At 56.3% G+C, this 25,612-nt stretch overlaps 1 protein-coding gene across 1 annotated transcript in view; it reads left to right on the top strand.

The window, feature by feature from the left end:
* KCNQ1 (potassium channel, voltage gated KQT-like subfamily Q, member 1) overlaps window positions 1-25,612 on the top strand; it is a 352,730-nt gene that overhangs the window by 21,081 nt on the left and 306,037 nt on the right. Inside the window, exon 5 of the mRNA XM_012664952.1 lies at window positions 25,341-25,467. Coding sequence (XP_012520406.1) covers window positions 25,341-25,467 — 127 coding nt within the window. The remainder of the gene's footprint in view (window positions 1-25,340; window positions 25,468-25,612) is intronic.

Raw genomic sequence — 25,612 nt, 5'->3', positions numbered from 1 at the left:
CCTCCCTCCATCCACAGCTTCCTGGAGGCCCAGGACGAAGGTCAGCCTTGGCGGGGTGCCGCTGTGGCCCTCGGGCTTCTCCATTCGGTTTAGCGGGATTAGCCTGTGAGCGGGACAGGTGTTTCCTTCATGCTGCGCCCGAGGGCTGGAAGGCACCCCATGAGCGAGTGCCACGTTCGGTGGGGGTCTCCAGTTCAGGGTAGCTGGGGGGCGCGTTTGGTTGGGTCCTTGTTTTTACATCTGACCCCAGCCAGCTGGAGCGCCGTGTTGTAAGCACAGGGCAGCAGCTGACATAACACAGTGGGGTGGGCCGGGCAGGCCGGGCGCGGGCTCCGCACGGGGGTCGCCGGGGTAATAGGATGCGCCCTGCGGGGCCTCGTGGCCGTGGGGTGCTGCAGGGTGGGATCCAGCAGCTGTCCCGCCTGGCCGAGGAGGCTGCCAGAGTGCTCGGCTGTCGCTGGGCAGGGGCCCGGGGAGCGGATCTGGGCAGGTGCCAGAGTAATCCCCCAGGGCACCGCATTCAGATGAGGTCTAATCACGTTCTTGGCCTCCCAGGTCACCCAGAACAAACCAGAGGCCCCGGCGTGCACCACCGAAGCGTGTCGTTCTGCAGCTTTGCAGGGGCGGTGGGGGTCGGCGCAGCCTCACGGGACCGGGGGCTGCTCTGGAGCCCCTGCGTTTCCCAGCCCCCACCTCGCTGAGCCGACCTCAGAGCCGGGCCAGGCAGCTCCTTCCACGGACTTCCTGCGCCCGGTCACGAAACTGTGTGACAGACGGGTACCTGGGGCCAGGGGACATGCAGCCTCTTCAGTAGCCCGAGGGGGCTGCTCTCGACCCTGAGGCCAGCCCCGTGTCAGCTCCAGCTGGGCTCAGGAGGAGCAGATCTTACCTTCACGTGTCTTCAGAGTTGTGGTGACGGAGGGCAACGGTCTGCTCCCCAAGTACGCAGTCTCACTGTGGGCGACCACCTGCCCGGCTCCTGGCGTGGGACGGCTCGACCCGGCCTGTGGCGTCCACGGTTTTGTTTCCTCCTGGGTGGTGGCGGGAGGCAGAGCCCCGTAGCCTGGAGACTTGCCGTGAAGCACTCTGTGTTTGGATTGTCAGGTGGACCCTGTCGCTGCGGGGCCAAGAAAAGTCCTTGTGCTGAAAATCACGTACAGGGTGGCTGTGAGCAGGGCCGCCGTTTCCAGACTTGGTGGTGGTTAAGGGGGTACCAGTGGCAGGTTGGAAGAAACACACCCTGGTCTGGCCTGGGTGCCCGACCGAGAAGAGGGCACGCACAGGCACAAGCAGACACACGTGCATGAACAGACATGCAGGCACACGCGTGCACAGATACATGCACGTGTGTGCAGACATACAGAGACACGGACAAGCACATAGGCACCGCGCAGACACTCACGTGCACATGCACGTTCAGGCTCACGCACGTGCCTGCACGCACACATGCACACTGAGGCCTGGATCTCGGGCCGGTGGGAGCGGGACCCCCTCGGGGCCGCGTTCCATTTGCACATTTAATCCAGAAACTGTCAGCGCGGGAAGCTGGATGAGAACAGAACGTCAAGTGTGCGCCGGGAGGCGCGGGCCCCTTTCCTGGCGGGCGACGGTCTGGTCAGTCCCAGCACCGTGTGCTGAGAATAATTTGTGCAGCAGAGCAGAGCTCGGAGGGGGCCTGGGGCAGGACGGCGTCTTTATTTGATTTTAAGTGTGTTTCTCTGGGCCTGCGTCTCTTCTCCCTGACCGTTCTCCGGGGCTGGCTGGGGAGGGCTGGGGGACAGTCGTGCTGTCCGTGGGGGTGGGGACCAAGCTGGGGTCCGTTCGCTCGTTTCTCGGTGTTGCCGACTGGCAGAGTCCTGCACCCAGCAGTTGCTGCACAAGCCTGGGATCAAGGACAGAGCCGTGGCGACCTTGCTGCTTTCAGGTGCTCGTGAGCAGGGCCTGGTCCCCACGGCAGGGTCCCTGACCTTTCACACACAAAGTCCCTTTGCTCATGCTGTCTTGCTCCATCTCGGGCTCAGGTGATTTGTTTTTAAATGAGGACATCTGCTAGGCCACTCGGGAGCTCTGGGACCTTGGAAAACGCCCCCTCATCCCGGGAGTTTGTGAGAGTTTGTAGTTTCCCCCCAGTGTCCACAGAGCCCTCGTCAGAGGTGCCGAGGCCCTGGGCAGCCGAGGGGGTCTGAGGGTGGCCTCTGGGGGCCTCAGTGGCCCTCTGGTGCGAGGGCAGCAGCAGAGCCACAGACTGGTTTGGGGCAGGCCTCGGGCTGTGTGCTGAGCCCGCCGTGGCCCTGGTGCCTGGGAACAGAGACTCCGGGCCGTGGTGGGGTCTGGACCCCCGAGGCTGCCTGTGGGTCCACAGGTTCCTGACCGTCTCTGGGCGTCCTCGGCGTCCTCGTGTGTGAATTACAGGTGATGTTGGGGAGTTTAGTGGCTGGGGACGATGAGGACGCAGCATGAAAACGCTCAGTCCAGACCCAGCAGCCACGAGGGCCAAAGGGTGTTGGTGTCTGGGGCCCCCTCCTGGCAGGGGTGCAGTGCTGGGGAGGGGGCGGGATGGGCCCTGGCACCCACCAGAGGTGTCCTGGTCGGGAGGGAGGGACTTCGGTTAGGAATCACTGCAGCCTCAGGTTTATATTGCACTCACTTAAAAAAACTGGCTTTATCGAGGTGTATTTGTCACACACTAGGCTGCCATATTTAAAGTGTGTGATTTGGTAAATCTGGACATGTGTACAGGCCACAAAGCCACCACCACCACCAGGAGAGTGAACACACCCATCACCCCAGAAATGTTCTCATGCCCCTTGGTGGTCTCTCCTCCACCCCTCCCCCACTTGGGATGCAACCACTGATCTGCTTGCTGTCAGAATAGTTTGCGTTTTCTAGAGCTTTCTATAAATGGAATTATATATCATGTACTCCTTTTGTCTGTTTCCTTTCACTCAGCACCGTTACTCTGAGATTCATCCAGGCCGTTGCGTGTGTCAGCGATCCCTTGTTTTTAGCGGGATTCCGTCGCGTGGACGTGCCGCGGTTCGTTCATCCGTGTGCCGGCAGACGGCATTCGTGTGCGAGTCTCCGTGAGCGCTTGGGTTTCCTTTTTCCGTGGTACATACGTAGGAGTGGAGTGGCCGGCCGACATGGCGGGTGTGTATTTAACTATTCAAGAGGCTGACAGACTGTCTTCCAAAGTGGCTACACCGTCTCGCATTCTCACGAGAGCCGCATGAGGCGCCTGTGCCTCCGCCCCATCATCAACACTCGACGTGGCCGATCGTTTTAATGTCAGTCAGTCTGATGGGGTGTGGGTATCTTGCGGTTTTAATTTGCATTTACTAATGACTCATGATGTTGAGTAAATCTTCATGTGTTTAATTGGCATCCGTGTAACTTCTTTGGTGAAGTATCTTTTTAAATCTTTCGCTCATTTTGAAATCGGGCTATTTGTATTTTTCTTATTGAGTTGAAAAAGTTCTTTATATATTCTGGTTACACAGACATGTGTTTCACACATTTTCTCTCAGGCTGTGGCTTACCTTATCATTTATTTAGTAGTATTTTTTAAAGACAAAAAGTTTTCAATTTTATGAAGTCAAATTTGTTTTTGTTTTTTTTTCTTTTAAATACTTTTCTGGCTTTTTATGTCATGTTTTAAAAATCTTTCCCAAATGTGTGATTGCTAAGCTTTTCTTCTACAGGTTTTATAGTTTAGTGCTTACGTTTAGGTCTACGAGGCATTTTGAGTTGATGTTTACATGTCACGTAGAGTGCAGATTGAGGTTTATGCATCTTTTTCACAGGATGTCTAATTGTTCAGTGCCGTTTGGTGAAAAGGGGATCCTTTACCACTGGCCTCTCTGTTCTTATTCACTGATCTATGAGTCTTTCCTTTCACCAGCCCCACACTGCCTCGATTATTGTAGCTCTATAGTAAGGCTTGAAATAAGTTAAGATAATTCATCCAACTTTGTTTTTCAAGTTGTTTCGGTTGTTCTGAATGCCTTGCATTTATATGTAAGTTTCGGAAGCTGCTGCCAATTTTTACAAAGAAGCCCGGTGGATTTGTGTGTGGGTTCGTGTTGACGCTGCAGATCAACTTGGGGAGAACTGACATCTTGCCAACGTTGAATCTTCTGGTCCATAAGCGTTATATCTTTCTCTGTTTGTTCAAATCTTTATTTTCTCTCAGACGTTTTGTAGTTTTCAATGCATGTTCTCGTACATCTTTTGTCAGGCACCTAAGTATTTCGTATTTTTGATGGCGTTGCCAATGGTATTGCTTTGTTAATTTTGATTTCTGATGTAGAACTGAGATTCATTTTGGTAAATTTAGCTTGTATCTTGCAAACTTGCTAAACTCACTTATTCTAGTAGCTTTGTTGTGGATTCCATTGATTTTCTTACATTGATGGTCATGTTGTCTGCAAATAAAGATGATTGGCCTCTCCTTCTCCAACCCGGGTGCCTGTTTATTTCTTGGCCTGATTGCATTGGCCAGCCCGTCCAGTACACTGCTTAATAGAAGTGGGAGAAATACACATCTTTGCTTTGTCCCGAATCTTCCAAGAAACATATTATCTTTCACCATGACATGTAATGTTAGCAGTAGGTCTCTGTAGATGTCCTTCATCAGGTTGAGGAACAGCCCCTCTAATACACTGAATTTTTAATATGAATGTATGCCGAATTTTGTCAAATGCTCTTTTAAACATGGTGTGATATGGTCGTGTAGTTTTTCCTTCTTTAATCTCTAAGTATGATAAATTATACTGATTGACTTTCAAATGTTGAACCTTGTATTCCTGAATAAACCTGCTTTGGTCGTGTCGTATTATTCTTTCTGTATATTGGACCTGATTTGTTAAAGTTTGGCTGAGAACTTTTGCATCTAAGCTCATGAAGGATATTGTCTACCGTCTTCTCGTAATGCCTTTGGTTTCGGTACGAGAGTGATGCTGGCACGACGGACCGAGGTGAGAGAAGTGCTCTCTCTTCCGTTTCGGGGAGGATTTTGGGTAGAATTGGTCTTATTTCTTTCCTATGTGTTTGGAGGACTTCATCAGGAAAGCCACCCAGGCCCGGACTTCTCTTTATGCAAAGATTATTAACTAGGTTTCAAATTTACTTAATAGTATTCAGGTTATCTATTTCTTCTTGAGCGAGCTTTGGTATTTTGTGTTTGAAAAAATCTGTTCCTTTCACCTAGGTGTGAAATTTATTGGCATAAAGTTCGTAATATTCTGTTATTCTTTAAACATCTGTAGAATTTGTAGGAATGTCCCCTCTCTCATTCCTGATGTTGGTGATTTGTGCCTCTCTGTGTGTGTGATCAGTCCAGCTAGAGTTTTAACAATTTTACTGATCTCAAAGAATCAGCTTTTTGTTTCACTGGATTTTTTCTTTTTCTCATTTTTCTTTTTGGTTATTTGATTTACGCTCTGATTTTTATTATTTCTTTTATTCTTACTCAGTCTTAATTTGCTCTTTTTCTAGTTTCTTAAGGTGGAAGCCAAGGTCATTTATTAGAGATCTTTTTGTGTTTTCATTTCAAATATAGGTACTTGACGGTATACATTTCTCTCTAAAGATCATGTTAGTTGCATCCCACAAATTTTGTGTGTTATTTTTATCCCATTGAAAATGTTTTCTAATTTCCATTTTGATTTCTTCTTTGATGCATATGTTATTTAGAAGTCTATTCCAGACATTTGGGGGATTTTCAAGATACCTCTCTGTTACTGATTTCTGCTTTAATTCTTTTGTGTTCATAGGAAATACTTCGTATGAGTTGAATCTTTCAAAATCTATTAAGGCTTGTTTTAGGATCCAGCGTATGATTTATCTTGATAAATATTCTGTTGTGCTCTTGAAAAGGGTGTGTACTCTGTTGTTGGGAAGACTTTCTATAAATATCCGTTAGGTTGATGTGGTTGACAGAATGGTACAGGCCTACTGTATCCTCGCTGCACTTGTCTGCTTGTTCCATCAGTTATTGAGAGACAGATGTCAGGATCTCCAGCTATCATCGTGGATTTGTCTCTGGGTTCCTATAGTTCTAGTAATCTTTGTTCAGTGTGTTCTGAAGCTTTGTTACTGGGCGCATTAGCTCTTAGGATTGTTCTCTCGTCTCGATGAACTGACCCGTTTATCACTATGGAATCACCTCCTTTACCCCTGGTAACGTTCTTTACTTTGAAATGTGCTTTCTCTGATGTTAATATAGTTACTCTGGCTTTTTTAAAATTAGTGCTAGCATGGTATATTTTTACCATATATTTCACTTGTAAACTCTTCGTGTGTTTCTTGTATGAAGCATATAATCGAGTCTTATTTTGTGAGTCAAATTAAAATGTTTCTTGGATAAGTCAAGCTCATTTACATTCGTTAATGTGACTGAGACCCTCGGTCAACTCTGTCGTGGTCTTTTATGATTGTACGCATTTCGTCGTGGTTGCCGCGGCAGTTTTCTCTACAATGTGTGTATTCTCTGTTCTTTACAGTTATTTTGGCATTTAGGAAGGCTTGTATCTCTGCTCCAACAGCTGCCTCTGTACTTACGGCTTTTTAGATTTCCCTAGTCCCCGGTTTCTCATTTACTCCTTCACTGTCTGGCTTGCTGGTTTTATTAACATCTTTAACCCACCACCTATTACGTGCGCCACAAAGAGTGAGCTTGTCCCCTTTCTGTCTTCTGTAGGTTGCAGACCCACCGCCCTTGGATGGACCGCTGGGTGCCAGGGTTGGGAGATGGGAAGTGGTGGGGGGTCGGGTGCAGCTCTCAGTAGAGTGGTCCCGGTGGCTGGTCGAGCCGTGGCCGCTGGTCTCTGTTTGAAGGTGAAGGTCCAGGTTGGGGGGGTGGCAAGCATTCCTGGCAGAGGGGACAGCACTCGTCAAGGCCCTGGGAGGACACGCGGCTGGCACGGGTGGCAAGTGCTGTGAGGAGCCCGGAGTCTCCAGAGAGCAGGGGGTGGGGAGCAGGATGAGGTCGGGAGGTGGTAGGGGCCTAGTGTTGGGGCCGCTCTGGGCACTTGGGCTTCAGCTCTGAGCGGCGAGAGCCGGGGGACTGGCGTGGTGTGTCTTGGGCTAAACACGGCTCCTGGGACCAGCGGGGCCAGGCCCTGGACAGGCAGCGGCAGGTGCCCAGGGACAGCATCTCAGACCCGGGGGCTCCGTGGACGTGCGTGTTTATTCTGACGTCACGTGCCGTGCAAGGGTGGAATGTGGGTGGGAAGCGAGATCACGTTCATACTCCCAGACAGTGGCTTTTCCTAGGAGGCAGGTTGGGGACGTCTTTTGCTGGTCCCGATAGGTTCTGTTTCTCAGGGAAGAATCTGAACCCAGTGTGGCAAAGCGGGAAGACGGAGCAGTTGGCGTGTGCACGTGTGTGTCTGTCGTGGTATTTTCCGCGTTCTCATGTCTGTGAAAGATTTCATGTGGAACGAAGCTACAAACTGATTCTTCTAGAGCAGTTCCTATCCCCTTTCTTGGCACTGTAGGTACAGTTGGGGGTCCTGGTACCCGGGAGTGGGGAACGCATTTACGTGTCTGCGAATGGCTAAATTCTGCTAAGACATCTCGGGAGGCTGCCAGTCCCTTGGGGAGAAAACTACTTAAGACGATTTTGTAGGTATGTGGGGGGGGTTTGGACACAAGGACCCACTTCAAGTGAAGTCTTCTTACCGTGTCGCAGACAGTTTGTGCCGCGCTTGTGTGTGCACACGCTGTGTTGGGCTCTGGGGGTGGCCTGTCTGTGCCCGGGCCGTGTGTGCACGTGTGTACCCGCACATGGCCTGGCTTGGCCCCCGGGGTGGGTCCCGGGGAGAGAAGCGCCATTGTTGACCTTGGGGTAACGTGAGGACATATTTGGAGGGAACAAAGGGGCCCTGTTCCCCACCCACCCCAGCCCTCCTGAGCCCCTGTGGCTGGAAAATCCACACTTTGGAGGATGTTTGGTGACAGCTGCTGAGGCCCGGACAGGACCTGGTTTCTTTATCTCAGGGCTGTCTCTGGGGTGGGTGCCAGACAACTTGCAGCTTCTACCCCAGGAATGCCGGCTGGGGTTGCTGGAGCAGGGTATGGGGACTGCCAGTCGTGCAGCTCTGGGTCCCCCACACTGTGTGGCGGGGGCCACCAGCATCCAGCCAGGGCCAGCACGAGCCCCCTGGCGCCAGGCTGCTGGCTGGGGCTGCAGGAAGGAAGACCCAGGCAGGTGTCGCGGTGTGGGAGAAACCTGGACCTGGCTTGGACTGCCCCTGCCATGCTGGCCCTTGCCAGCCTCTCTCACCTCCAACCCTTGCCCACACTGGGGGAAGTTTGGTGCCTCAGTTTCTCCATCAGAAAGAGGTGGGGCGCAGGTGACGCGGGGCCCTTGCGGAGAGTGCCCCCGGGTGCAGTGAAGGGTGCCTGGTGTCCTGACCCAGGCAGGTCCCGTCTGTGCAGAGCTCCATGACCTGCTCGCGTCCGAGGCGCTTCCAGTAACTGCTCCGCACGGCCCGGAGGGCGGGCTCCCTCCCCCATGCACCTGGGATGGGAACAAGAGGCATTCTGTGTGCTGCGGCCGCCCTTCCAGCGGGCGGGCTCCCGGGGGACTGGGGTGGGGACGCCTGGCGGGCAGTGGACGTGAGCAGCAGCACGTGGCCCCAAGCCACGAGCGCCCACGTGGCCCCTGCTCCTCCTTCCCTGTGGCCAGCCCCGGGCAGTGGAGAGACCCCCAGGCAGGGCGGCCCTCCCTGGCTTTCCTTTCCACGTGACGCAATCTGGGGCTTCGGGCCCCTGCGCGCCACACCGCCACCCGGCGTGAGCTGCACAGAGTGGCAGCAAAGCTGTGGCCCTGGGGGGAACCCTGGCCCCAGCTGTGCAGGTCCGGCGTTGATGTTGTTCCGTGTGTGTCTTCAGGGAGGGCTCAGACGAGGGGCCGGCCGTTGTTTTGTATAAAGGACCAGAGAGGTCAGGCTGCAGCTTGGACGTCACTTTGGCCGCGAGGCTATCCCTCCACCCTGCCATCCTTCTGTTCCCACCAGCGTGGACCTTTGTGCTCACTGGCAGCTTGGTCCCACCTGGAGAGTGAACCTTTCTTCTCACGGGGGTGGGGGAGTCTTTGCAGGGGAAGAGCGCGGCACCACGGCTGAATTTCCTCCGTGCCAGGGTATCCGCGTCCTTGCCGTCGGCCCTAACGCCCCCTCCCAGGGTCACTCTGGGGTTAGAAGAAATGACGTAGGTGGAAGGTGGAAGAGGCCAACACACTTGGAGCAGCACAGAAAGCCCAGAACTCTCCAAATTCCTTCCTGAGCAACTCCATGTGTGGGGGGCCCTGGGGCGCTGGAACGCAGCCTGCCCCTGCCTGCCCCTGGGAGCGAGGCCTGGGAGTGGGGCGCCGCACAGGCAAAGGGGCCTGGGACACTTGCCAAGGTCAGGGTGCTGGGCTTGGGCGCAGGACACCACACCAGCCCGGGTGACACGACGGTGGGCGCCTTACGAAACAGGTCCAGGACTGGCACTGGGGTAGTGAGTGAGGAGCTAGTGGACATGGTGTCCTTGGTGGGGGTCTGGTCAGGAGCTCCTGGGAGGAGGCTGGAGGGGGAGAGAAGGGCCCCCTCTTGCTGGGTGGGGAGGGTGGACGGCCCGGGGCTCAGCCCAGGACCAGGGTGCAAACAGGCACCACACTGCCCCAGGTGTGACGTTGGGATGTCAGCCAGTCCCCAGGATGCATCCAGCACCTGTGTCCGGTGTGCCCGGCCCAGGGGACGGCACAACTCGGATGGAGCCTGAGCCGCCCTGGGGAGACCCCAGCAGGGTGGTGGGTGGAGAGGGTCGGCCCCGCGCAGCACGTGGCACCCGGGACGGACGCACAGGGAGGCCTCTCCAAGGGGCGACGCGCCGCGTTCCCCAGCATGGGTCCAGGTGGCAGCGGGGGGAGGCCGGGCCAAGTTCGGTGGGCTTGGTGAGGACGGAGCAGCCGCAGGGTTTTGAAGCCTGGATGCCAATTTCTGACTCAAGATTGCTTTTTTGTTTTTTTAATCTCTAAGACCAAATCTTTGATTTAGCTCCTCTCTCCTAACATATTAACTTAAAAAAATTATCGATTGACGCATACATTTCTCAGGTTAGGCTTATTATTTTTCTGATTTCTGATTTTAAATTTAGGTTTGAGGTTTAAATTATGTACAGGAAAATTCTCTTCACCTTCAGGTGTGCGGTTTGATGAGTTCTGGCAAATACTTACAGCCGTAGAACCACCCCCGAAAGCAAGATCCAAGATGTTCCCATCACCCCCGAAAGTTCCTCTGTGCCCCTCTGCAGCCGACCCCTCCCCGCACCTGGTAACACGGACACGATTCCCGTCCCTATAGTCTCGCCATTTCCAGAGCGTCATGTGAATGGAATCCCACAGAATGCGGCCGCCGCGCCTGGCTTCCATCACTTAGCATAATTCATTTGAGGTTCATCCATGTCGTGGTCTGCATTCAGTAGTTTGTTTCCTTTTATTTGGAAAGGATAAAATGTACCACAGTTTGTTTATCCATTCACAGGCTGATGGACATTTGAGTTATTTCCGGTGTTCAGCTGTTATGATTAAAGCTGCCACGAATATTGTGTACAGGTTTCTGAGTAATCATCTGTCTTCGTCTCTCCTGGGTGAATCCCTAGGAGTGGGCTTGCTGGACCGCACGCGGGACGTGTGTTTCCCTTTCTAAGAAACTGCCAGACTGCGCTGCGGAAGGGGAGGCTGGTGTCCACTCAGCATAGATGCCGCGAGCCCCGTGGCTGCAACAGTTTCTCACCAGCACTTAGTGTTGTCTGATTTTTTTTTTTTGAGACAGAGTCTCACTGTGTCCCCCAGGCTGGAGTGCAGTGGTGTCATCACAGCTCACAGCAGCCTCGAACTCCTGGGCTCAAGCGATCCTCCTGCCTCAGCCTCCCGGGTAGCTGGGACTACAGGCATGCGCCACCATGCCCGGCTAATTTTTTCTATATATTTTTAGTTGTCCAGCTAATTTCTTTCTATTTTATAGTAGAGACGGGGTCTCGCTCTTGCTCAGGCTGGTTTCGAACTCCTGAGCTCAAACGATCTGCCCGCCTCAGCCTCCCAGAGTGCTGGGATTACAGGCGTGAGCCACCGCACCCGGCCCCGTTGTCTGCTTTTTAAGTCTTCGCCATTCCGGGAGGCCTGTCGCTGCGTCACGTCGTGGTCATAACTTGCATCTGCCCGATGACCAGTGGTGTGGGACACACGTCTCCTTTGGGGAAGCATCTGGTCGGTGTTTTGCTGGTCTGAATAACCGAGTTGTCTTCTTGTTTCTGAGCAGCAAGAGCTGCGTCAGCATTCGAGACGTCCCGTATCAGATCTGTGCTTTGCAAACATTTTCTCCCAATCTGCAAGGGTGTCTTTGCATTTTCTTAACAGCATCTCTCAAAAAAGCAGCAGTTTTTAATTTCGACGAAGTCCAATTCATCAGGGTTTTTTTTTTTTTCTCTTTAGGGTTCATGTTTTTTGTGTTCTGTCTGAGAAATATTTGCCTAATCCAAGGTTACAAAGCTTTTTCTCCTGTTTTCTGTAGAAGTTTTGTAGTTTCACGTTTCTTGTTTAGATCTGTGATTCATTTCAAGTTTAACTTTATATATGGTGACAGGTATGTGGACGGAGGTTAACTCTTTCTGCATGTGGTTATCCAGTCGTCCCAGAGACTTCTCTTCCATTGAATTACTTTGGCACCTTTGATGAAAATCAGTCGGCCATGTGTGTGGGTCCGATTTCTGGACTTTGTAATCTGTTCTGCCAGTAAAACACTGTCCTGATTACTGTGACTTTTACACTAAGCCTTGAAATCAGGTCCTGTTAATCCTCCAATTTTGTTCATTTTCAAAAGTGTGTTGTTCTGCCAGGACCTTCACATTCCCGTGTAAATCTTAGAATCAGCTCGTCAATTTCTGCGCAACATACCCCGCTAGAATTTGACTGACACCGCATGGCGCACGCGTAGGTGAAGCTGAGGGTCACGCACGATGTCTTAATATACTGGGTTTTCAGATGGGTGAACGCAGCCTCTCTCCACTCAGATATTTCTAAACGCTACTCGTTGGCGCTGTGTAGTTTTCAAGGCACAGGCCTGGCACAGAATTTGTTGGGTTTGTTACTAAGTATTTTATGGTTTTGAAGCTACTGAAATGACATTGTTTCTCTGTTTCATTTTCGGATTGTGTTGCTGGGATGTAGAAACACAATTTTTTTGTGTGTCTTGGCTTCGTTTCCTGTGACTTTGCTATCCTTGCATGTTAGTTCTAGAAGTTCATTTTTCATTTTTGTTTTTTTGCAGGTTCTTTAGGATTTTCTACGGAGATGATCAGGTTGTCCCAAGGAAAATCGGTCTTGTTTTCTCCTTTTCAGTCTCTATGCTTTTTGGTTTTTGTTTTTGTCTCGATACTCTGGCTGGGTAGGAGCTCCAGTACCACACCGGACCGCGAGGACAGAGCACGTGCCCCGTCCTCTCCCCGCGTGAAGGGGAACGGCGTCTAGGCCTCGCGGACGGGCTGTGGGGCTCGTGGGTGCCCTGCCTCACGCTGAAGACTTGCTTCTCTTCCAGTGCGCCGAGAAGAGCGAGTGTGTTGAGAATGGCTGTTAGATTTGGCAAACGCTTTTTTGTTTGTTTGTTTGTTTTACCTCTATGGAGATCATCACGTCTTTTTCTTTCTGAGCCTGTTAACACGGTGAATTGCACCGATCGATTTTCAAACAGTGAAGCTACCCTGCTCGCCCAACGCCGAGCCCACTTGGGCATCGTGCATTTTAAACATGTACTGTCAGACTGGATTGACTGCAGTTTTGCAGAGAATGTCTGCATCTGTGCTGTGAGGGGTATCACCGGTAGTATGTTTGCCTGTGATGTCTGGTGTTGGCATTGGGAAATGGCTGGGAAGTATTTCCTGCTCTTCAGTTTGTGGGAAGAGTTTGCGTGGAGTTGCTGTTATTTCTTCCTTAAAGTTTGATAGAACATGTGAAGCCACCTGGGCCGGGAGTGCTTTTGGCAGGCACATTTTTCATTAGAAATCCAGGAGCTGTAGGGCTGTCCAGGCTGTCTGTTTCTTCTTGACTAGGTTTTGCTAGTTTGTGTGTTTGAAGGTATTTGAAATTTGAAAACAGGCCGTCTTGTGAAGGGCTATCCTTCCGGCTGGCTTAGGGGCTGTGGGGTGTGCACACGTCCAAAAGCAGCCCTCTGCGGGGGACCCTCCTGGACGCCCCAAGAGAGGACCTGGAGTGGGGGGCCTTTAGCCTCGGAGCCGCCCAGGTTCCTTCCCGGTCCCATCTGCTGCTGGCGGTCCCGCCGGGCACCCGCCCCGTGGTTCTGGGACGGGACACAGCAGGGGCAGGGACGAAGATCAGACTTTTGCTGTTTCCTTCCCGCGTCACTCCCCAGGACGGCGGCCCCCTCAGAGGAATGAAGCTCAGGGAGACGGGCCCTCTGAGTCCATGACAAGTCTGCTTTTGTCTCTGCCGTTTACTGTGTCAACTTCAGCCCTAAAACAACATACACCCTTCTGAAGTTGTTCACATATTAGCTCTTAAAACAGCAAAATCCGTGCACAATTTCCTCTCAATCCCTTAAAACATTCCTGAAAGGAAAAAAAAACTGTTTAAATTCACCGCCTGCCGTTAAAATCTCTAGACTTGTGGCATCAGAGTCGCCACCGGCGGTCAACAGCCGACCGGGACGGGCCTGTGCGCGCATGCGCCTGACACGCACGCGCCTGACACGCACGCGCGGCCTTTCGTGGCGTCGGCCCCGCCCTCCCGCGCTGCGCGCCGAGCCGCTGCCGACTCCGCAGCCTCCGCTGGCGTCAACGGGCCACACCCCCGGCCGGGGCAGGGCCGCCTCGGCTCCGGCCAAACCGGAAGTAGGCCTGCTTCTCCCCGAGTCTGTTTGGTTCGCTAAACCTCGAGTTTTGATGAAATTTTTAAGTACGACGTTTTAGAAGCTGGGCTCCTGGCAGATAAACTTACATCCCCTCCACCCTTTGTCCCACCCCAGCCCCCGCGAAGGTGGCCCTGAGAGGGCGGGACGTCTTTGGGGTTTGCAGCCATCGGCAGTGGGGGCCCGGCTGCGAGCAAATCCCCGTTTAACTGGCCTGGAGACGGAAATAGCCCTGCCTGGGGGAGATGGGGGATTTGCTCTAAATACGTGTAAAGCTGACTGCCGGCGGCTCCCGGTGTCTGCCGCGGGCGGCGGTCTCTGGGCCACCGGCTCCCCCACCACAAACCGCAGGGCGGCCGGCCTGGCTGCTCCCACGTGTGCGAGGCCCTGGGCGCGATTTGCAGGGCAGCTGCCGCACCGTGGGGCTGGGGGTGTCCGGGCCTGCTCTCCAGCGTCCCCCACCTGCCGCCTTAACTATTCAGTGGCCTGCATGTCCCCACACCCACCTGCCCCTGGGCCTCTGCTTCTGCCGGGGTGGCCTGGAGCGCCTCTGCGGGCATCTTGAGTTGTCACCAGAGCCCTGTGTCCCCGTGGATGGGGAGGGGGCCAACATACCCCTGCAGGGAAGAAGAGTGCACTGCCTCACGCCTGCAGACAAGGAGGACGCTTCGGGCCCTCAGGCCTGTGGCTTGTACCTCTCCAGGGACCCTTGTCCAGCCCTCCAGCCGGGCCTTGGTGGCAGCCTGGAGCCTGCAGGTGCCAGCTGTCCCCTCTCCCAGTCCAGACGTCTGAGATCCAGGTGTCAGCAGGGTGGGTCCCGCTGGGGCAGTGAGGGAGACTCCGTCCCAGGCCTCCCCCAGCTGCCGGCAGTTTGCTGGCGAGCTTTGGGGTTCCTCGTCTTGTAGATGCATCACCCCAATCTCCGCCATCACGTTCACACGGCGTCTTCCCTGTGCGTGAGTCCATGTCCAAATGTCTCCTTTCTATAAGGACACCAGTTGTACGGGATCCTTATGACCTCATCTTACTAATTACATCAGCAGCAACCCCATTTCCAAAGATGGTCACGCTGTGAGGTCCTGGGGCTTAGGATTTCAACATGTGAATTTGGGAGGAGTGCAGAGTTCAGCCCATAACAACACTGACCCGTCAGAGGATACTTGAACCCAAGGGTCTGCAAACCATGGCCTACAAACCTAGCTGCTTGTTTGTGTAAATAAAGTTTTATTAGCACGTGGCCACGTGTGCTTGTGACTGTATTGCCTTTGGCTGCTTTTGTGCTACAACAGCAGAGTCGAGTCATCGCAACAGGGACCATGTGGCCTGCAGAGCCTAAAATGCTGTCTGGCCTTTGAGAAACAGCTTGCCACGCCCATCCTGAACAACAAAAGCCATGCTGGAGGTTGCTTTGTTTACCCAAAAAGCCATCAGTGGGCATGAAGGCAGAGGGATCCAATGAAGTCACACACAAATTCTTATCTTGCCAGGGAGGAAGCCTTAGGGAAAACACTGTGGTAGAAACTATTTTCAAATAGTAGCAGATTCGGTTATGAGTTTAAGGAACTAGTGGAATGAAAGAGTTCAGTGAAACTCCCAAATCCATGAGATTAGAAGAGAATGGATAATATATTAGTCAACCGATCAACTGTAAAGAGAAGGAAGAAGCAATGAAGTAAAATAGCAAATATAAAGATGGAAAGAATCAAATGACATGTATCCAGTTTTACACTAAATGTAAATGGCCTGAATTCTTCTATTAAAAGACAGAGGATTACCAAAATTGTTTTTGTTTTTTAACAAATACATTGTTCGAGAGAATTAAGTAAAGCAAACTGATAATGGGCAGTTGAAAAATAAAGCAAAAGATGCCAAGAAACTTCAAGCAAAAAAAAGGTAAAACCAAGAGGAACAATACTAACACCAACACTGAAACCCAGATGACACATACACATGCTATATGCCACTATTTTTGGAGAAGACTGACTTGTAAAGTTAAGGCGTCAAACAACGTAAAATATGTAAAGCAAAAACTGTTAGAAATATGCAAGGAAAAGTGGGTTAGATTATGGGGATTTTAGTGCACCTCTTTCACAATAGGACAATTCTAGTGGACATAGTGAGGATGGGGACAGTTAAATGTTGTGAGCAATTTCAGTTTCTAACAGTAATTTGAAATAACTTCTTTTTATCTAGAGCCACATAACACACCATCCACAAATCTAGCATCTTCAAACAGCCACCACGACTGGGCTCGCCCATCTGTAGTCTGAGTGGGGCTCAGGGGGTGGCTGGTCCCTCCTCTGTGTAGTGTCGTCTGGGTCTGGAGGCGCCACTTCTGGGACGGCTGGTGAGGCTCCTCTTCACAAGGCCTCTGTAGGCTGCCAGGAATCCTCATGGCTCGGTTCCCGAAGTGAACAGTCCAGGAGACAGGAGGTACCTGGAGACTGCACTGGAGTCACCTTGCTGCGTTCTTTCGATTAACCTGCCACAGAGCCCAGGTTCAGTGGGAGCAGTGGCCAAGACTTTCAGGAGCGTGTTTTAAAACCAGCACTATGAGTCTGGATCCTAGCAATGGAGATGTTTGTCTCCTTGTGCCCATAGGACATTTACAAGACCAGTCGTTTGTGTGACTATTTAAAAAGAAAAAATCTAACATAGCTGAAAGAATTGAGATTTAACTGGCCGTGTGCTCTGATCAAAACCCAATACAGTTAGAAATAAATTCTTAAAAGATTGCAAAAAATTAAAAAGCGCTTAACTATTCGATAATTAAGCAACACTCTCCTAAACGACGGTCACGAAGAAGAGATGGGTGTGGGAAGCGCGGACTGCGCCAGGGTTCTGGGAGGCCCCCTGCGTGGTAGGAAGGCACTTTCCAGACCCGCCCAGCCCCCACACTGACCGCAGGACCTTTCGTTTTGCCATCTTCATGCGGTCGCCCACAGCCCTGCTGCTGTCTTTGTGTTTGCAGACGTCTCCCCACCTGGATTGAAATTCATCCATTGAGGGAAAATAATAATAAAGCATATACGTGTGTATTGTGTAAACATACAAGTTTTTCGAGTGCCTCCTGGGTGCCCGCCCTTTGCCAGGTGATGGGTTGAGTCAGTGTCCTGGGGGTCTCGGGCCGGGTGGGAGTGTCACATAGTTTTTGTTTCATCAGAATCTGCCGATAAGCCCGGTTCTGGGCAGGGGTTAGCTGGGCCGGCCTGTGGGCCCTCTGCCCGGCACCATCCGCCGTTCCCGCCCTGGTCAGGTGTCAGGTGGCTGCCGGGCCCGCGTCTGCTCCTGCCCCCGAGAGCACCCGTGGGGAGGAAGTGGGCAGCGTGTGGGCACCCCCACGCCTCTGGCTCGCCCTCCCCTGAAGCAAGCTGGGTCCCAGGGCTGGAGGCACCTCGTTAAACCGCCTGAAACCCGTGTAACTCTAGTCGGTCTTGGTAAGGCCCCGGCAGTACATGTGAAATTAAATTTACCGAGGGGCCCGGCCGTCTCCCCCGCCGTGGGTGGGCGGCCTTTACTCAGAGGCTGAGGCCCGGAAGCCGGCAATCCTAGGAGAGATTTGGTCCTTATGATAATGGGCCCAAGTATGTGCTCGGCCCGCACGTGTGATTTTGGCCTCATGCCCCGTCTGCCCTGAGAAGACCCCCCACCGATACACGTGTGCACGTGGCGGCCACCCCACGCTGCCTTCTGCCCAGGCCACTGCAGCACCTGAGTGACAGACGTCAGGACTTGCAGTTGCCCCCAGAGCTGCGGATGAGGAGGGAGGTGGGGCTGGAGACCCGGGATCTCCCAGCCTGCAGGGAAGGTTGCTTGAGGAGTGTCCCTTGAGCTAAAATACTGCACTTTTGTTGCTCTCTGAAATGGCACTGGCGTCCGCAGAGGCCCTTTCTGGGGCACCCACAGAGATGCTGCCCGCCCGTGAGCTGGGACATCCAAGGCCCTGCTGCGTTGGCCACCAGGCGTGTAGAGAGCTGTGGTGAGATGTTAGGCTGAGGCCGCGCTGCCGGGGGGCCCAGGGAGGAAGCTCCTGGGCTCAGCACCCCAGGAATCCCCCAGGTGGTTGCTGGATGTGAAGCACGGGGCAGGGGAAGTGGCCAGCCCTCTTGGCCAGCCCTGTGGTTTTAGCCTCCCGAGAGCCTCCCCAGACAGCCCATGGTGGACACAGTGCCTTGTGCCACCTGTTGGGGTAGTGTCCGGGGTGGGGACCAGACGACAGCTGTCGCCCACTTGCAGGGCCCGGCTGCCCGGTGGATGGGAATGCCCGTCCCCATGACAACCGGGCAAGCCTCATGGCCTCTCCTGCTCCGTGGGGAGCGTGGCCCCCTGGACAGCTGGCAGGTGGGGCTGGTTCTCAGGGGAAAGCAGCTCCGTGCCTCCCAGAGTCACCCCCAAATCACAATCCCCTTAGCAAGTGGGGGCAGGAACACAGCAGCTGGCCGATCGTGCTCTGAAGGTCGGAGACCGGCCGGCCGAGCTGGGAAGGCCTGTCCTTGGGGCCCCCTTCCCGGCAAAGGCTTCTACCTCCCCCACTGTCTTACTGCTCGCGGGGCCCCTGTGGGAAGTCAGGGAGAGGCTGGCTTCCTGCCAGCCTCCGGGGAGGACCTCCCAGACCCTCCTCCGGCCAGGACCCCCAAAGCCCCAGTGACTTCAGGGTGGGGGACCCAGACCGGGAGCTCCGGAGCTGCCTGGCAAGGAAGGCAGCTCCCCAGACGAGTGGCGTTTGGGCTCGGGGCTCTGCAGGTCTTTCTGGATTGCTGAGCCCATCTAACAGCCCTCACTGGCCTGGGCGCTCTGCCCTCCAGGGCACGGGCCTGCTCCTGGCCACCTCTGCGCCCAGGCAGGTGCCTGGGGACAGGGCTGGGAGGTACTTCTGTCCCCTACCGGCGGGATGCATGGGCACCAGGGCGGGTGGCGTGCTGGGCTTCCAAGGTGGAGAAGGCAGACCCTGCCTTTCGGGAGCTCTGGGCGAGACAGACGTGGAGGAGAGGACGGGTCCCCGGCGAGGGGTGCTGCACAGGGAGGGGCCGTGCAGTGCTTTGAAGGCTGAGTGGGTCCCCAGGCGGCGCGTGGGAGGACACGGGGGAGGGGGGAGGCGTAGCGGCTCGGGGGCCTCCACGCTGGAGCGGCCCAGGACAGGAGTGAGGTCCCCGGGCTCCTCTGTTCCGCCGGGGTGTCATCACCCCCACCTGCACTCACAAGCCCTCCCTGCACTAAACACCATCCTTCCTTCTAGAACTTTCTGCCAGCATCTCCACAGGCCTGAGTGGGTTATTCTTGTTTGGCCCTCCCCACCGCCCCAGGAGGGGGTGCGGCCCCCATTCACGGATGGGGACACTGAGGTACAGAGCTCTGAGCCATCCACTTCCTGTGCAGCGACCTTTGTCTCCCAGCGTGCAGGAGGGGGCGCTTGGGCCTGGTCGGCCCCTGTCCCCACCTCGCTGGCCTGGGTGTCCTGCCCTCCAGGGCTCCGGCCTGCTCCTGGCCACCTGTGCGTCCAGGGCTCGGCGGGACACGGGGCCTCTCAAGGTCGTGGCTGCACGTTCAAGGAGCTGAGGGACCTGGCGTAGCAGCGGGATCCAGTGCTGGTCTGGCAGGAGGGCTCAGCCATGGCGCCCCAGTCGCGCCCACGTAAGGGGGCGTTTGACAGGGGAGGGGTCGTGGCGGGGCAGGGGTCAGCTCCCCAACAGGAGAGCCTGCACCAGGTGGCTGGGCCACCTCCTCCAAGCCAGTGGCCCGTGCACCTCACCTGGGCCTGGCCACTGCGCCACGGCGCCTGCCGCGGGCCGGGCTGCTTGGGCAGGGTGGGGGCTGCTGCTCCCCACCGTAGGCAGCCGGTGTGGACTGAGGGCTCCAGCTGTGCCCGGCACGTCACCGGGGGGCCCACGGGCTCTCAGCACAGGCTGGAGGCTGGGAGCAGCTGGCCACAGGCAGGCCCCAGAACAAAGGGCCTTTGAGCGTCCTGCGTGCCTGCGCTGTGCCCTCCGGCCAGCTGACCCTCCTGGGAACGTGAGGCTGGCGCGCTCTGCGGCTTACGGGCCCGCGTGGAGTCGGAACAGCTGGCCCCAGAGCCCGCCAGCGGGTCCTGTGCTGTGTGGACCCCCCCCCAGGGGCGGGCCTGGCTCAGGCAGCCCCAGCCCACAGGGTTCCAGCAGTGGGAGGGGGCAAGACCCCATCCCCTGGTCCCCACATCCCCCTCCTCAGAGTGAGCGCCCTCCCGTCCAGGCTGCCTTCGGGGCGGGTGGCTTCCTGGCTCTGGGAGGGGCTCGAGGCTGCTGGGAGGGTCGCGCCTCTGCTTCCTTGAGCCCCCGAGCTCAGCACTAAGCCCTCAGGAGTCCAGGAGCTACTCTTTCAGCCATCACTAAAATTAATTTTTTATTAAAAAGATAACAGAACAGTAACATCAGAGACAGTAGAGTGATCGCAGTCAGGGTCCGAGGCTTCCTTCATGGTCACCAAAAATAAAAAAATTCTTCCACCTGGAAAGGCAGGGAGCGCGTGGCTGGCCTGACTGGTGCCTCCGGCCGCCCCGCTGTCGCCCGCGGGCACACTTGGCGGGTGAGCGGGACCTTCTCGGAACTCCTAAATCATCCCCTGCCGGCAGCACAGAACTTCAAAACACGTTGAGCCCTAGAAAATCTCCCCAATGATGCGGATTCGCCCGCTGATAAAAATAAAACAATAGATAAGACAGCCACGTCGACCTTCATCCTTCTGGGTGAGCGATGGTTCCACAGCCGGTTTCGAAATGTTTGCGCCGAGGCCCGACCTTTCCCCCTTTGTGCACTCGGAGGCGGATAGAAGCCCAGATAAGCACCTGCTTTGCTCGGCCTTTATCGTGGCCCTGCAGATCTGGGCAGATCTGCTGTTTGTGCTGCTGCTCCCCCAGAGCACCGAAAACAAGCGTGGAGCTGGCGTGCGCCTGCACGTGACGGCGTGTCTCCTCCTCCGAGACTGTCAGGTTTTTCTTTTCCTTCTGCGTCACCCACTGACCTCCTCTGGGTCGAGGGTGAGGGTCACGTGTCTGGCGGGTGACGAGATTTCGGTATGGGTAGTGGAGCCGCCAGTGACAGGCAGCGGCCTTAGTGCGTCCCGGTTGGCACCCAGGGCCTCCACGGAGAAGGGGACGGCGCCGTGGTCCAGCCCTTTGCACCACCTGGCGTTCGCTCCCCGTCTCTGTCGCGAAGAGACTCGCAGGCCCGCCGGCCATTGCGCAGTTGACAGATCACTGTGCTCAGTTCCTCTCATGCTGGACCGACAGCGGCCCACAGAGATCGGCAACTAAAGCTCCGGGACGGCCTGGGGCACGGCAGCCTCGGGGCCACCGCAGGGCCCTCTGCAGAGACCTGACGGGGGAGCCCAGGAGCACCTGCCGGGAGCCAGGGCCCCACGAGGCACACGTTTTATTGTTGTGAGACATGTAACATAAAATTCACCATTTCGACCATCTTACAGCCACATTTAGTGCATTCACAAGGTTGTACAACCACCACCTCTGTGTAGTTCCAGAACCTTCCCTAAAAGGAGACCCTGTAACCCATCCGCACTCACCCCGTCCACCCGTCCCCTAGCCCCTGACAACCATTTTTGTTCTGTTTTTAATTGTGGTAAAATATACACAAAATTCACCACCTCGGCTCTTTGAAAGTGCAGTTGGGCGGCATTAGGCGTGCTCACGCCAGGCAGTCGGCGCCGCCCTCCGTCTCCACGGCTTTCCCGTCCTCCCGAACCGAACCCTGTCCCCGTGAAACGCTGGCTCCCCGTCCGTCTCCCCAGCCTCCCACCCGCCATCTCCTTCCTGTGGGTTTGACGACTCTGGGCCTCCCGCGAGTGGGGTCACACGGCGTTTGTCCTTCTGTGTCCGGCCCATCACGCAGCGCCGTGTCCTCAGGGTCCATCCGCGCGGCACACGTCAGTGCGTTATTCCTCTTCCTGAATGACATCCCGCCACGTGGGCTGACCGCGTTTTGCTCATTCGTTCCCTGTCCGTGGACACCTGCGTGGCTTCCACCTGTGGCGGCCGTGAGCAGTGCTGCCGTGGACACGGGGACAGGGAGCTCTCTGCACCCGGCTTTCAGTTCTCTGGGGATGGACTCAGAAGTGGAATTGCTGGGTCGTGCAGTAATTCTCTTTTTTCCTGGAGTATATTTTTCCATAGACTGTTCATAGAGCAGTTTGAGGTTCACGGCAAAACTGAGCGGATGGCGATCCCACGTGTGATGTTTTGAGGAGCTGCCGCGCCGCTCTCCCTCCTCCCCCAGCGCGCAAGCCCTCGAGGGTGCGTATTGTTTACTAATTTACGTTTCGTGGCCGTCCTGGGGGGCAGGGAGGTGGCATCTCACTGTGGTCTTGATCTGCGTTTTCCTAGGGATCAGTGACGTTAAGCCTCTCGTGTGCTTGTTGGCCATTTGTGTATCTTCTTTACAGAAACATCTATTCAAGTCCTTTGCCTGTTTTTTTAAAGTTGTTAGAAACTTAGTTTTCTAAAGTCATTTTAAATCACGCAAAGAATACCACCGACAGCCAACTCCTAACCCCCACCAGGTGGGGGATAGGAGGAGCCCGGAGTCGATCTGGGTCCACGCTCGTGGCAGAGCAGAGCCGGGCGTGGGGTGGGGCGGCTGGCACGTGGGCAGGAGACTGACCCAAGGCCTGTCTCATCCGGGCTCCCGGGCCTTGTTAGAAAAGCGCGCAGTCCCCCGTGTGGGTCCCGCGGGGAGGAGTGGCTGCGTGGGCCAAGGCCACGTGGTGTTTGTCCCCTTTCCCTGCATCTTTCCCATCGTGCTGTGAAGGTGGCTTGGGAGGGGCAGACCTGGCGGGGCGTGGCCGCCTTCCTGAGCACTGGGCGTCCTCTCGGGCTCCTTCCTGGTCTGGAGGAAGGAGGGTGCTCTAGTGCTGCGTCCTCCTGGGGGACATCTCGTACCCATGTGGCTGCCACGGCCAACACCCTCCAGCCAGACCTGACTCCAGCTTCCTCTGGTTGCCTGGCTGTCCACGAGGTGACCAAGTGGTGCTGAGAACTCTGTGGCCCAGGCCTGTCTTCCCAACTTGTCCCCAGGGACCCGCGACCCCCCCACCCGCTGCCCTGTCGCACCCTGGGCCAGGCCGGCGGCACTGGCAGCTCTTGGTCGTCCTCATCTCATGTCTGGGCTTCCTTCGCTGAGGCCCTCCTGCCTCTGGCCTGCGCCCACGCTCCCTGCTGTGACAGGGCCAGTCCCAGAGCCCCGCTATCCGCTGCACCCCAGGCCATGCCTGTGCGCGAGTGGCCAGCCTCCACGGCGGGCACTGGCCTCGCTCACCAGCGTCCACTCCCAACCTGAGGACGCCTGCACTTTTTTCCTGCACTTTTTTCCTGCTTTTTCCCCCCCTTCCCCAAGCTGTGGGGCTTGGGTGGTCGATTTGGCCTCTCCCAGCCTCCCCCTCCTCGGCAGAACCTGGGGGGGCCGTGATCGCGGGCCTGCCTCGCAGGGTCGGCCAGCGGCTGTGTGGGTCTGCACCAGCTCAGAGGCCCCTCGTCCATGAAGCCATCTGCACTCAGGAAGTGGCCTTGCTTTGGTCTGAAGGACAGCAGCTGGGCAGAAGGGGCCTCTTTGTCCCTTTGGTCTGACTGTGGTCTCAGTGCAGATCCTCAGTTCCTCGGCCCAAGGACGGCCCTTCTCATATCTCGGGGCAGAGATCACGACCACACTCCATCAACGTCCGTGGCGTTGCATCCTTGGCCCCAGCTCGGTACCACGTGGGTCTTGCCGAGAGGCCCTTTGAGGGGCTGGATGATGCAGGGTGTCCCTGAGGGAAGGCCTCTGGAACAGGCTGACCCTGCGTCTGCAGGTGTGGTGGGCAGGGCTCCCACAGGGGGTGAGGGTGCAGAGCTGGCCTGAGAAGGGGAGGGGTCTTTGGAGGCGGGCAGTGGGCAGGGGAGCCCCCAGGGCATGGGGGCACCTGGGGCCAGTGGGAGGCTCTTGGGGGAATGGTCTGTGAGTCTCTGGAAGGGGTGGCAGTCCCAGACCCTGACCGTGTGGTGTGGACGGTGGGAGCCATGGCAGTTGCTTGAGCAGGGAAGGGGCCTGTGAAGGGACGGATGTTTGCAGGTTCTGGGGAGGAGCTTGTGGCCCCTTTAGTTCAACTTTGGGCTGTGCACAGGGCCTGGTCTGCAAAGGCAGCTGGGCCTGGGCCTGGAGGACAGCTAGGGCACCACCCACCAGGTCTGCACTGCGAGGCCTGGGCCGGCCTACCCACCCAGAGCCACGGGGAGGCGCCCTGCCATTCTGTGGATGGCGCTGGCCTTGAGGTGCTGTCCCCTGAATCGGGGGCAATGGCCCTCCTCTCCATCGCTGCCTGAGCGCGAGCCCTGGGGTCCCGCTACGGCCTTGGCCTGGGCGCCCGCCCAGCCCCAGAGAGCTCGCGAGGCCGATCGCGGTGGAGATAATTTTATCTCTGAGCAAACATTCGGTCCCGCTGTCTCCGGCCTGGAGATGGTGAAATGGCTGTTTTCCTCTGCCCCCCACCCCCAGCCTGCCGGCCGCGCCATGCTAATTGACCGGGCCCTTCCCCGGCAGGCGGGACTTGGGGGTCAGCGTTGTTCTGAGTGACTCCTACGTGTCCCCAGAGGGGACGCCCTGCATCTGGACGCAGGCTCCCTCACGGGTTCTCCCCGAGTGTCAGGCCGGGGTCACGTGGGGCGCAGCCGTGGAGAGCGACCCTAATCGTTACTATGTTAGGGCACAGACACAACCGGCGCTCCCACCTGCTTAGGTTAAGTGATTTTAAGACGTCCATCAAAACGAGAACCAGCCTGCTGGGCAGTCGGTCGGCTCAGAGCCGGGCAGAGCCTCTGGGGATGGCTCCCCATCAGGGCCACGGGTGGTCCTGCCTGAGGGGGGACGCTTCATGGCTTCGCCTTCCCTGGGGGGCTCTGCGTGCCGGGGCTGGCTGGAGGCTGGGCATACAGGCCCGCGGGGACCCCCACGCTCACAGGTGTCACGTTAAATACTGATCGTGGCCATAAACCCCACCTCAGCCCACCAAGAAGGGACTGTCGCCATCCATGTTGCACAGCTGAGGAAACCGAGGCTCAGGCTCCCAAAGCACCCCGGGGGTGGGATTCACTCCGCTGGGAGCCTCCTCCCTCCGGGCTCGGTGGAGTCGAGGGGCAGCTGGGCGGGTCTGCCAGGCATCGGGGTGTGGTGGGGCTGGCTGTGCTGGGTCCCCACGAGGGTGGGGTGGCTGCGCCAGGCCCAGACACGGGGCTGGTGGGAAGGCGCTTCTCACTGGGGGTGCCCAGGGTTCCTGCTCCGGTGGTCGCTGGGACCGGGGCCTGCTGTCCGTGGGGTTCCCTCAGCAGAGGCTCCCGGTGTCCTGCAGGTCACAGGCCCGGCGCTGGGTACGGCAGAGCCCTGCGTGAAGTGCCCCTGCCTCCCTCTCTCCCTGCAGGAGATCGTCCTGGTGGCGTTCTTCGGGACGGAGTACGTGGTCCGCCTCTGGTCCGCCGGCTGCCGCAGCAAGTACGTGGGCATCTGGGGGCGGCTGCGCTTCGCCCGGAAGCCCATCTCCATCATCGGTGAGTCGCGCCCCCGCCCCCCCGCGGAGGCTCAGCCCCGGGTGTCCAGACTGGGAAGGACCCACGTCACGGCCACCACGTGGCGGAGGCCCCCGGGAGACCCCAGCTACTCTGACCTCCTGTGAAGGCGCAGGGCCCCCGGGCC

Source organism: Propithecus coquereli, unplaced genomic scaffold (assembly GCF_000956105.1).
Source record: "Propithecus coquereli isolate 6110/MARCELLA unplaced genomic scaffold, Pcoq_1.0 Scaffold120, whole genome shotgun sequence".
In the NCBI taxonomy this organism is placed as follows: Eukaryota; Metazoa; Chordata; class Mammalia; order Primates; family Indriidae; genus Propithecus; species Propithecus coquereli.
This window is presented reverse-complemented; position numbering and strand designations above follow the sequence as displayed.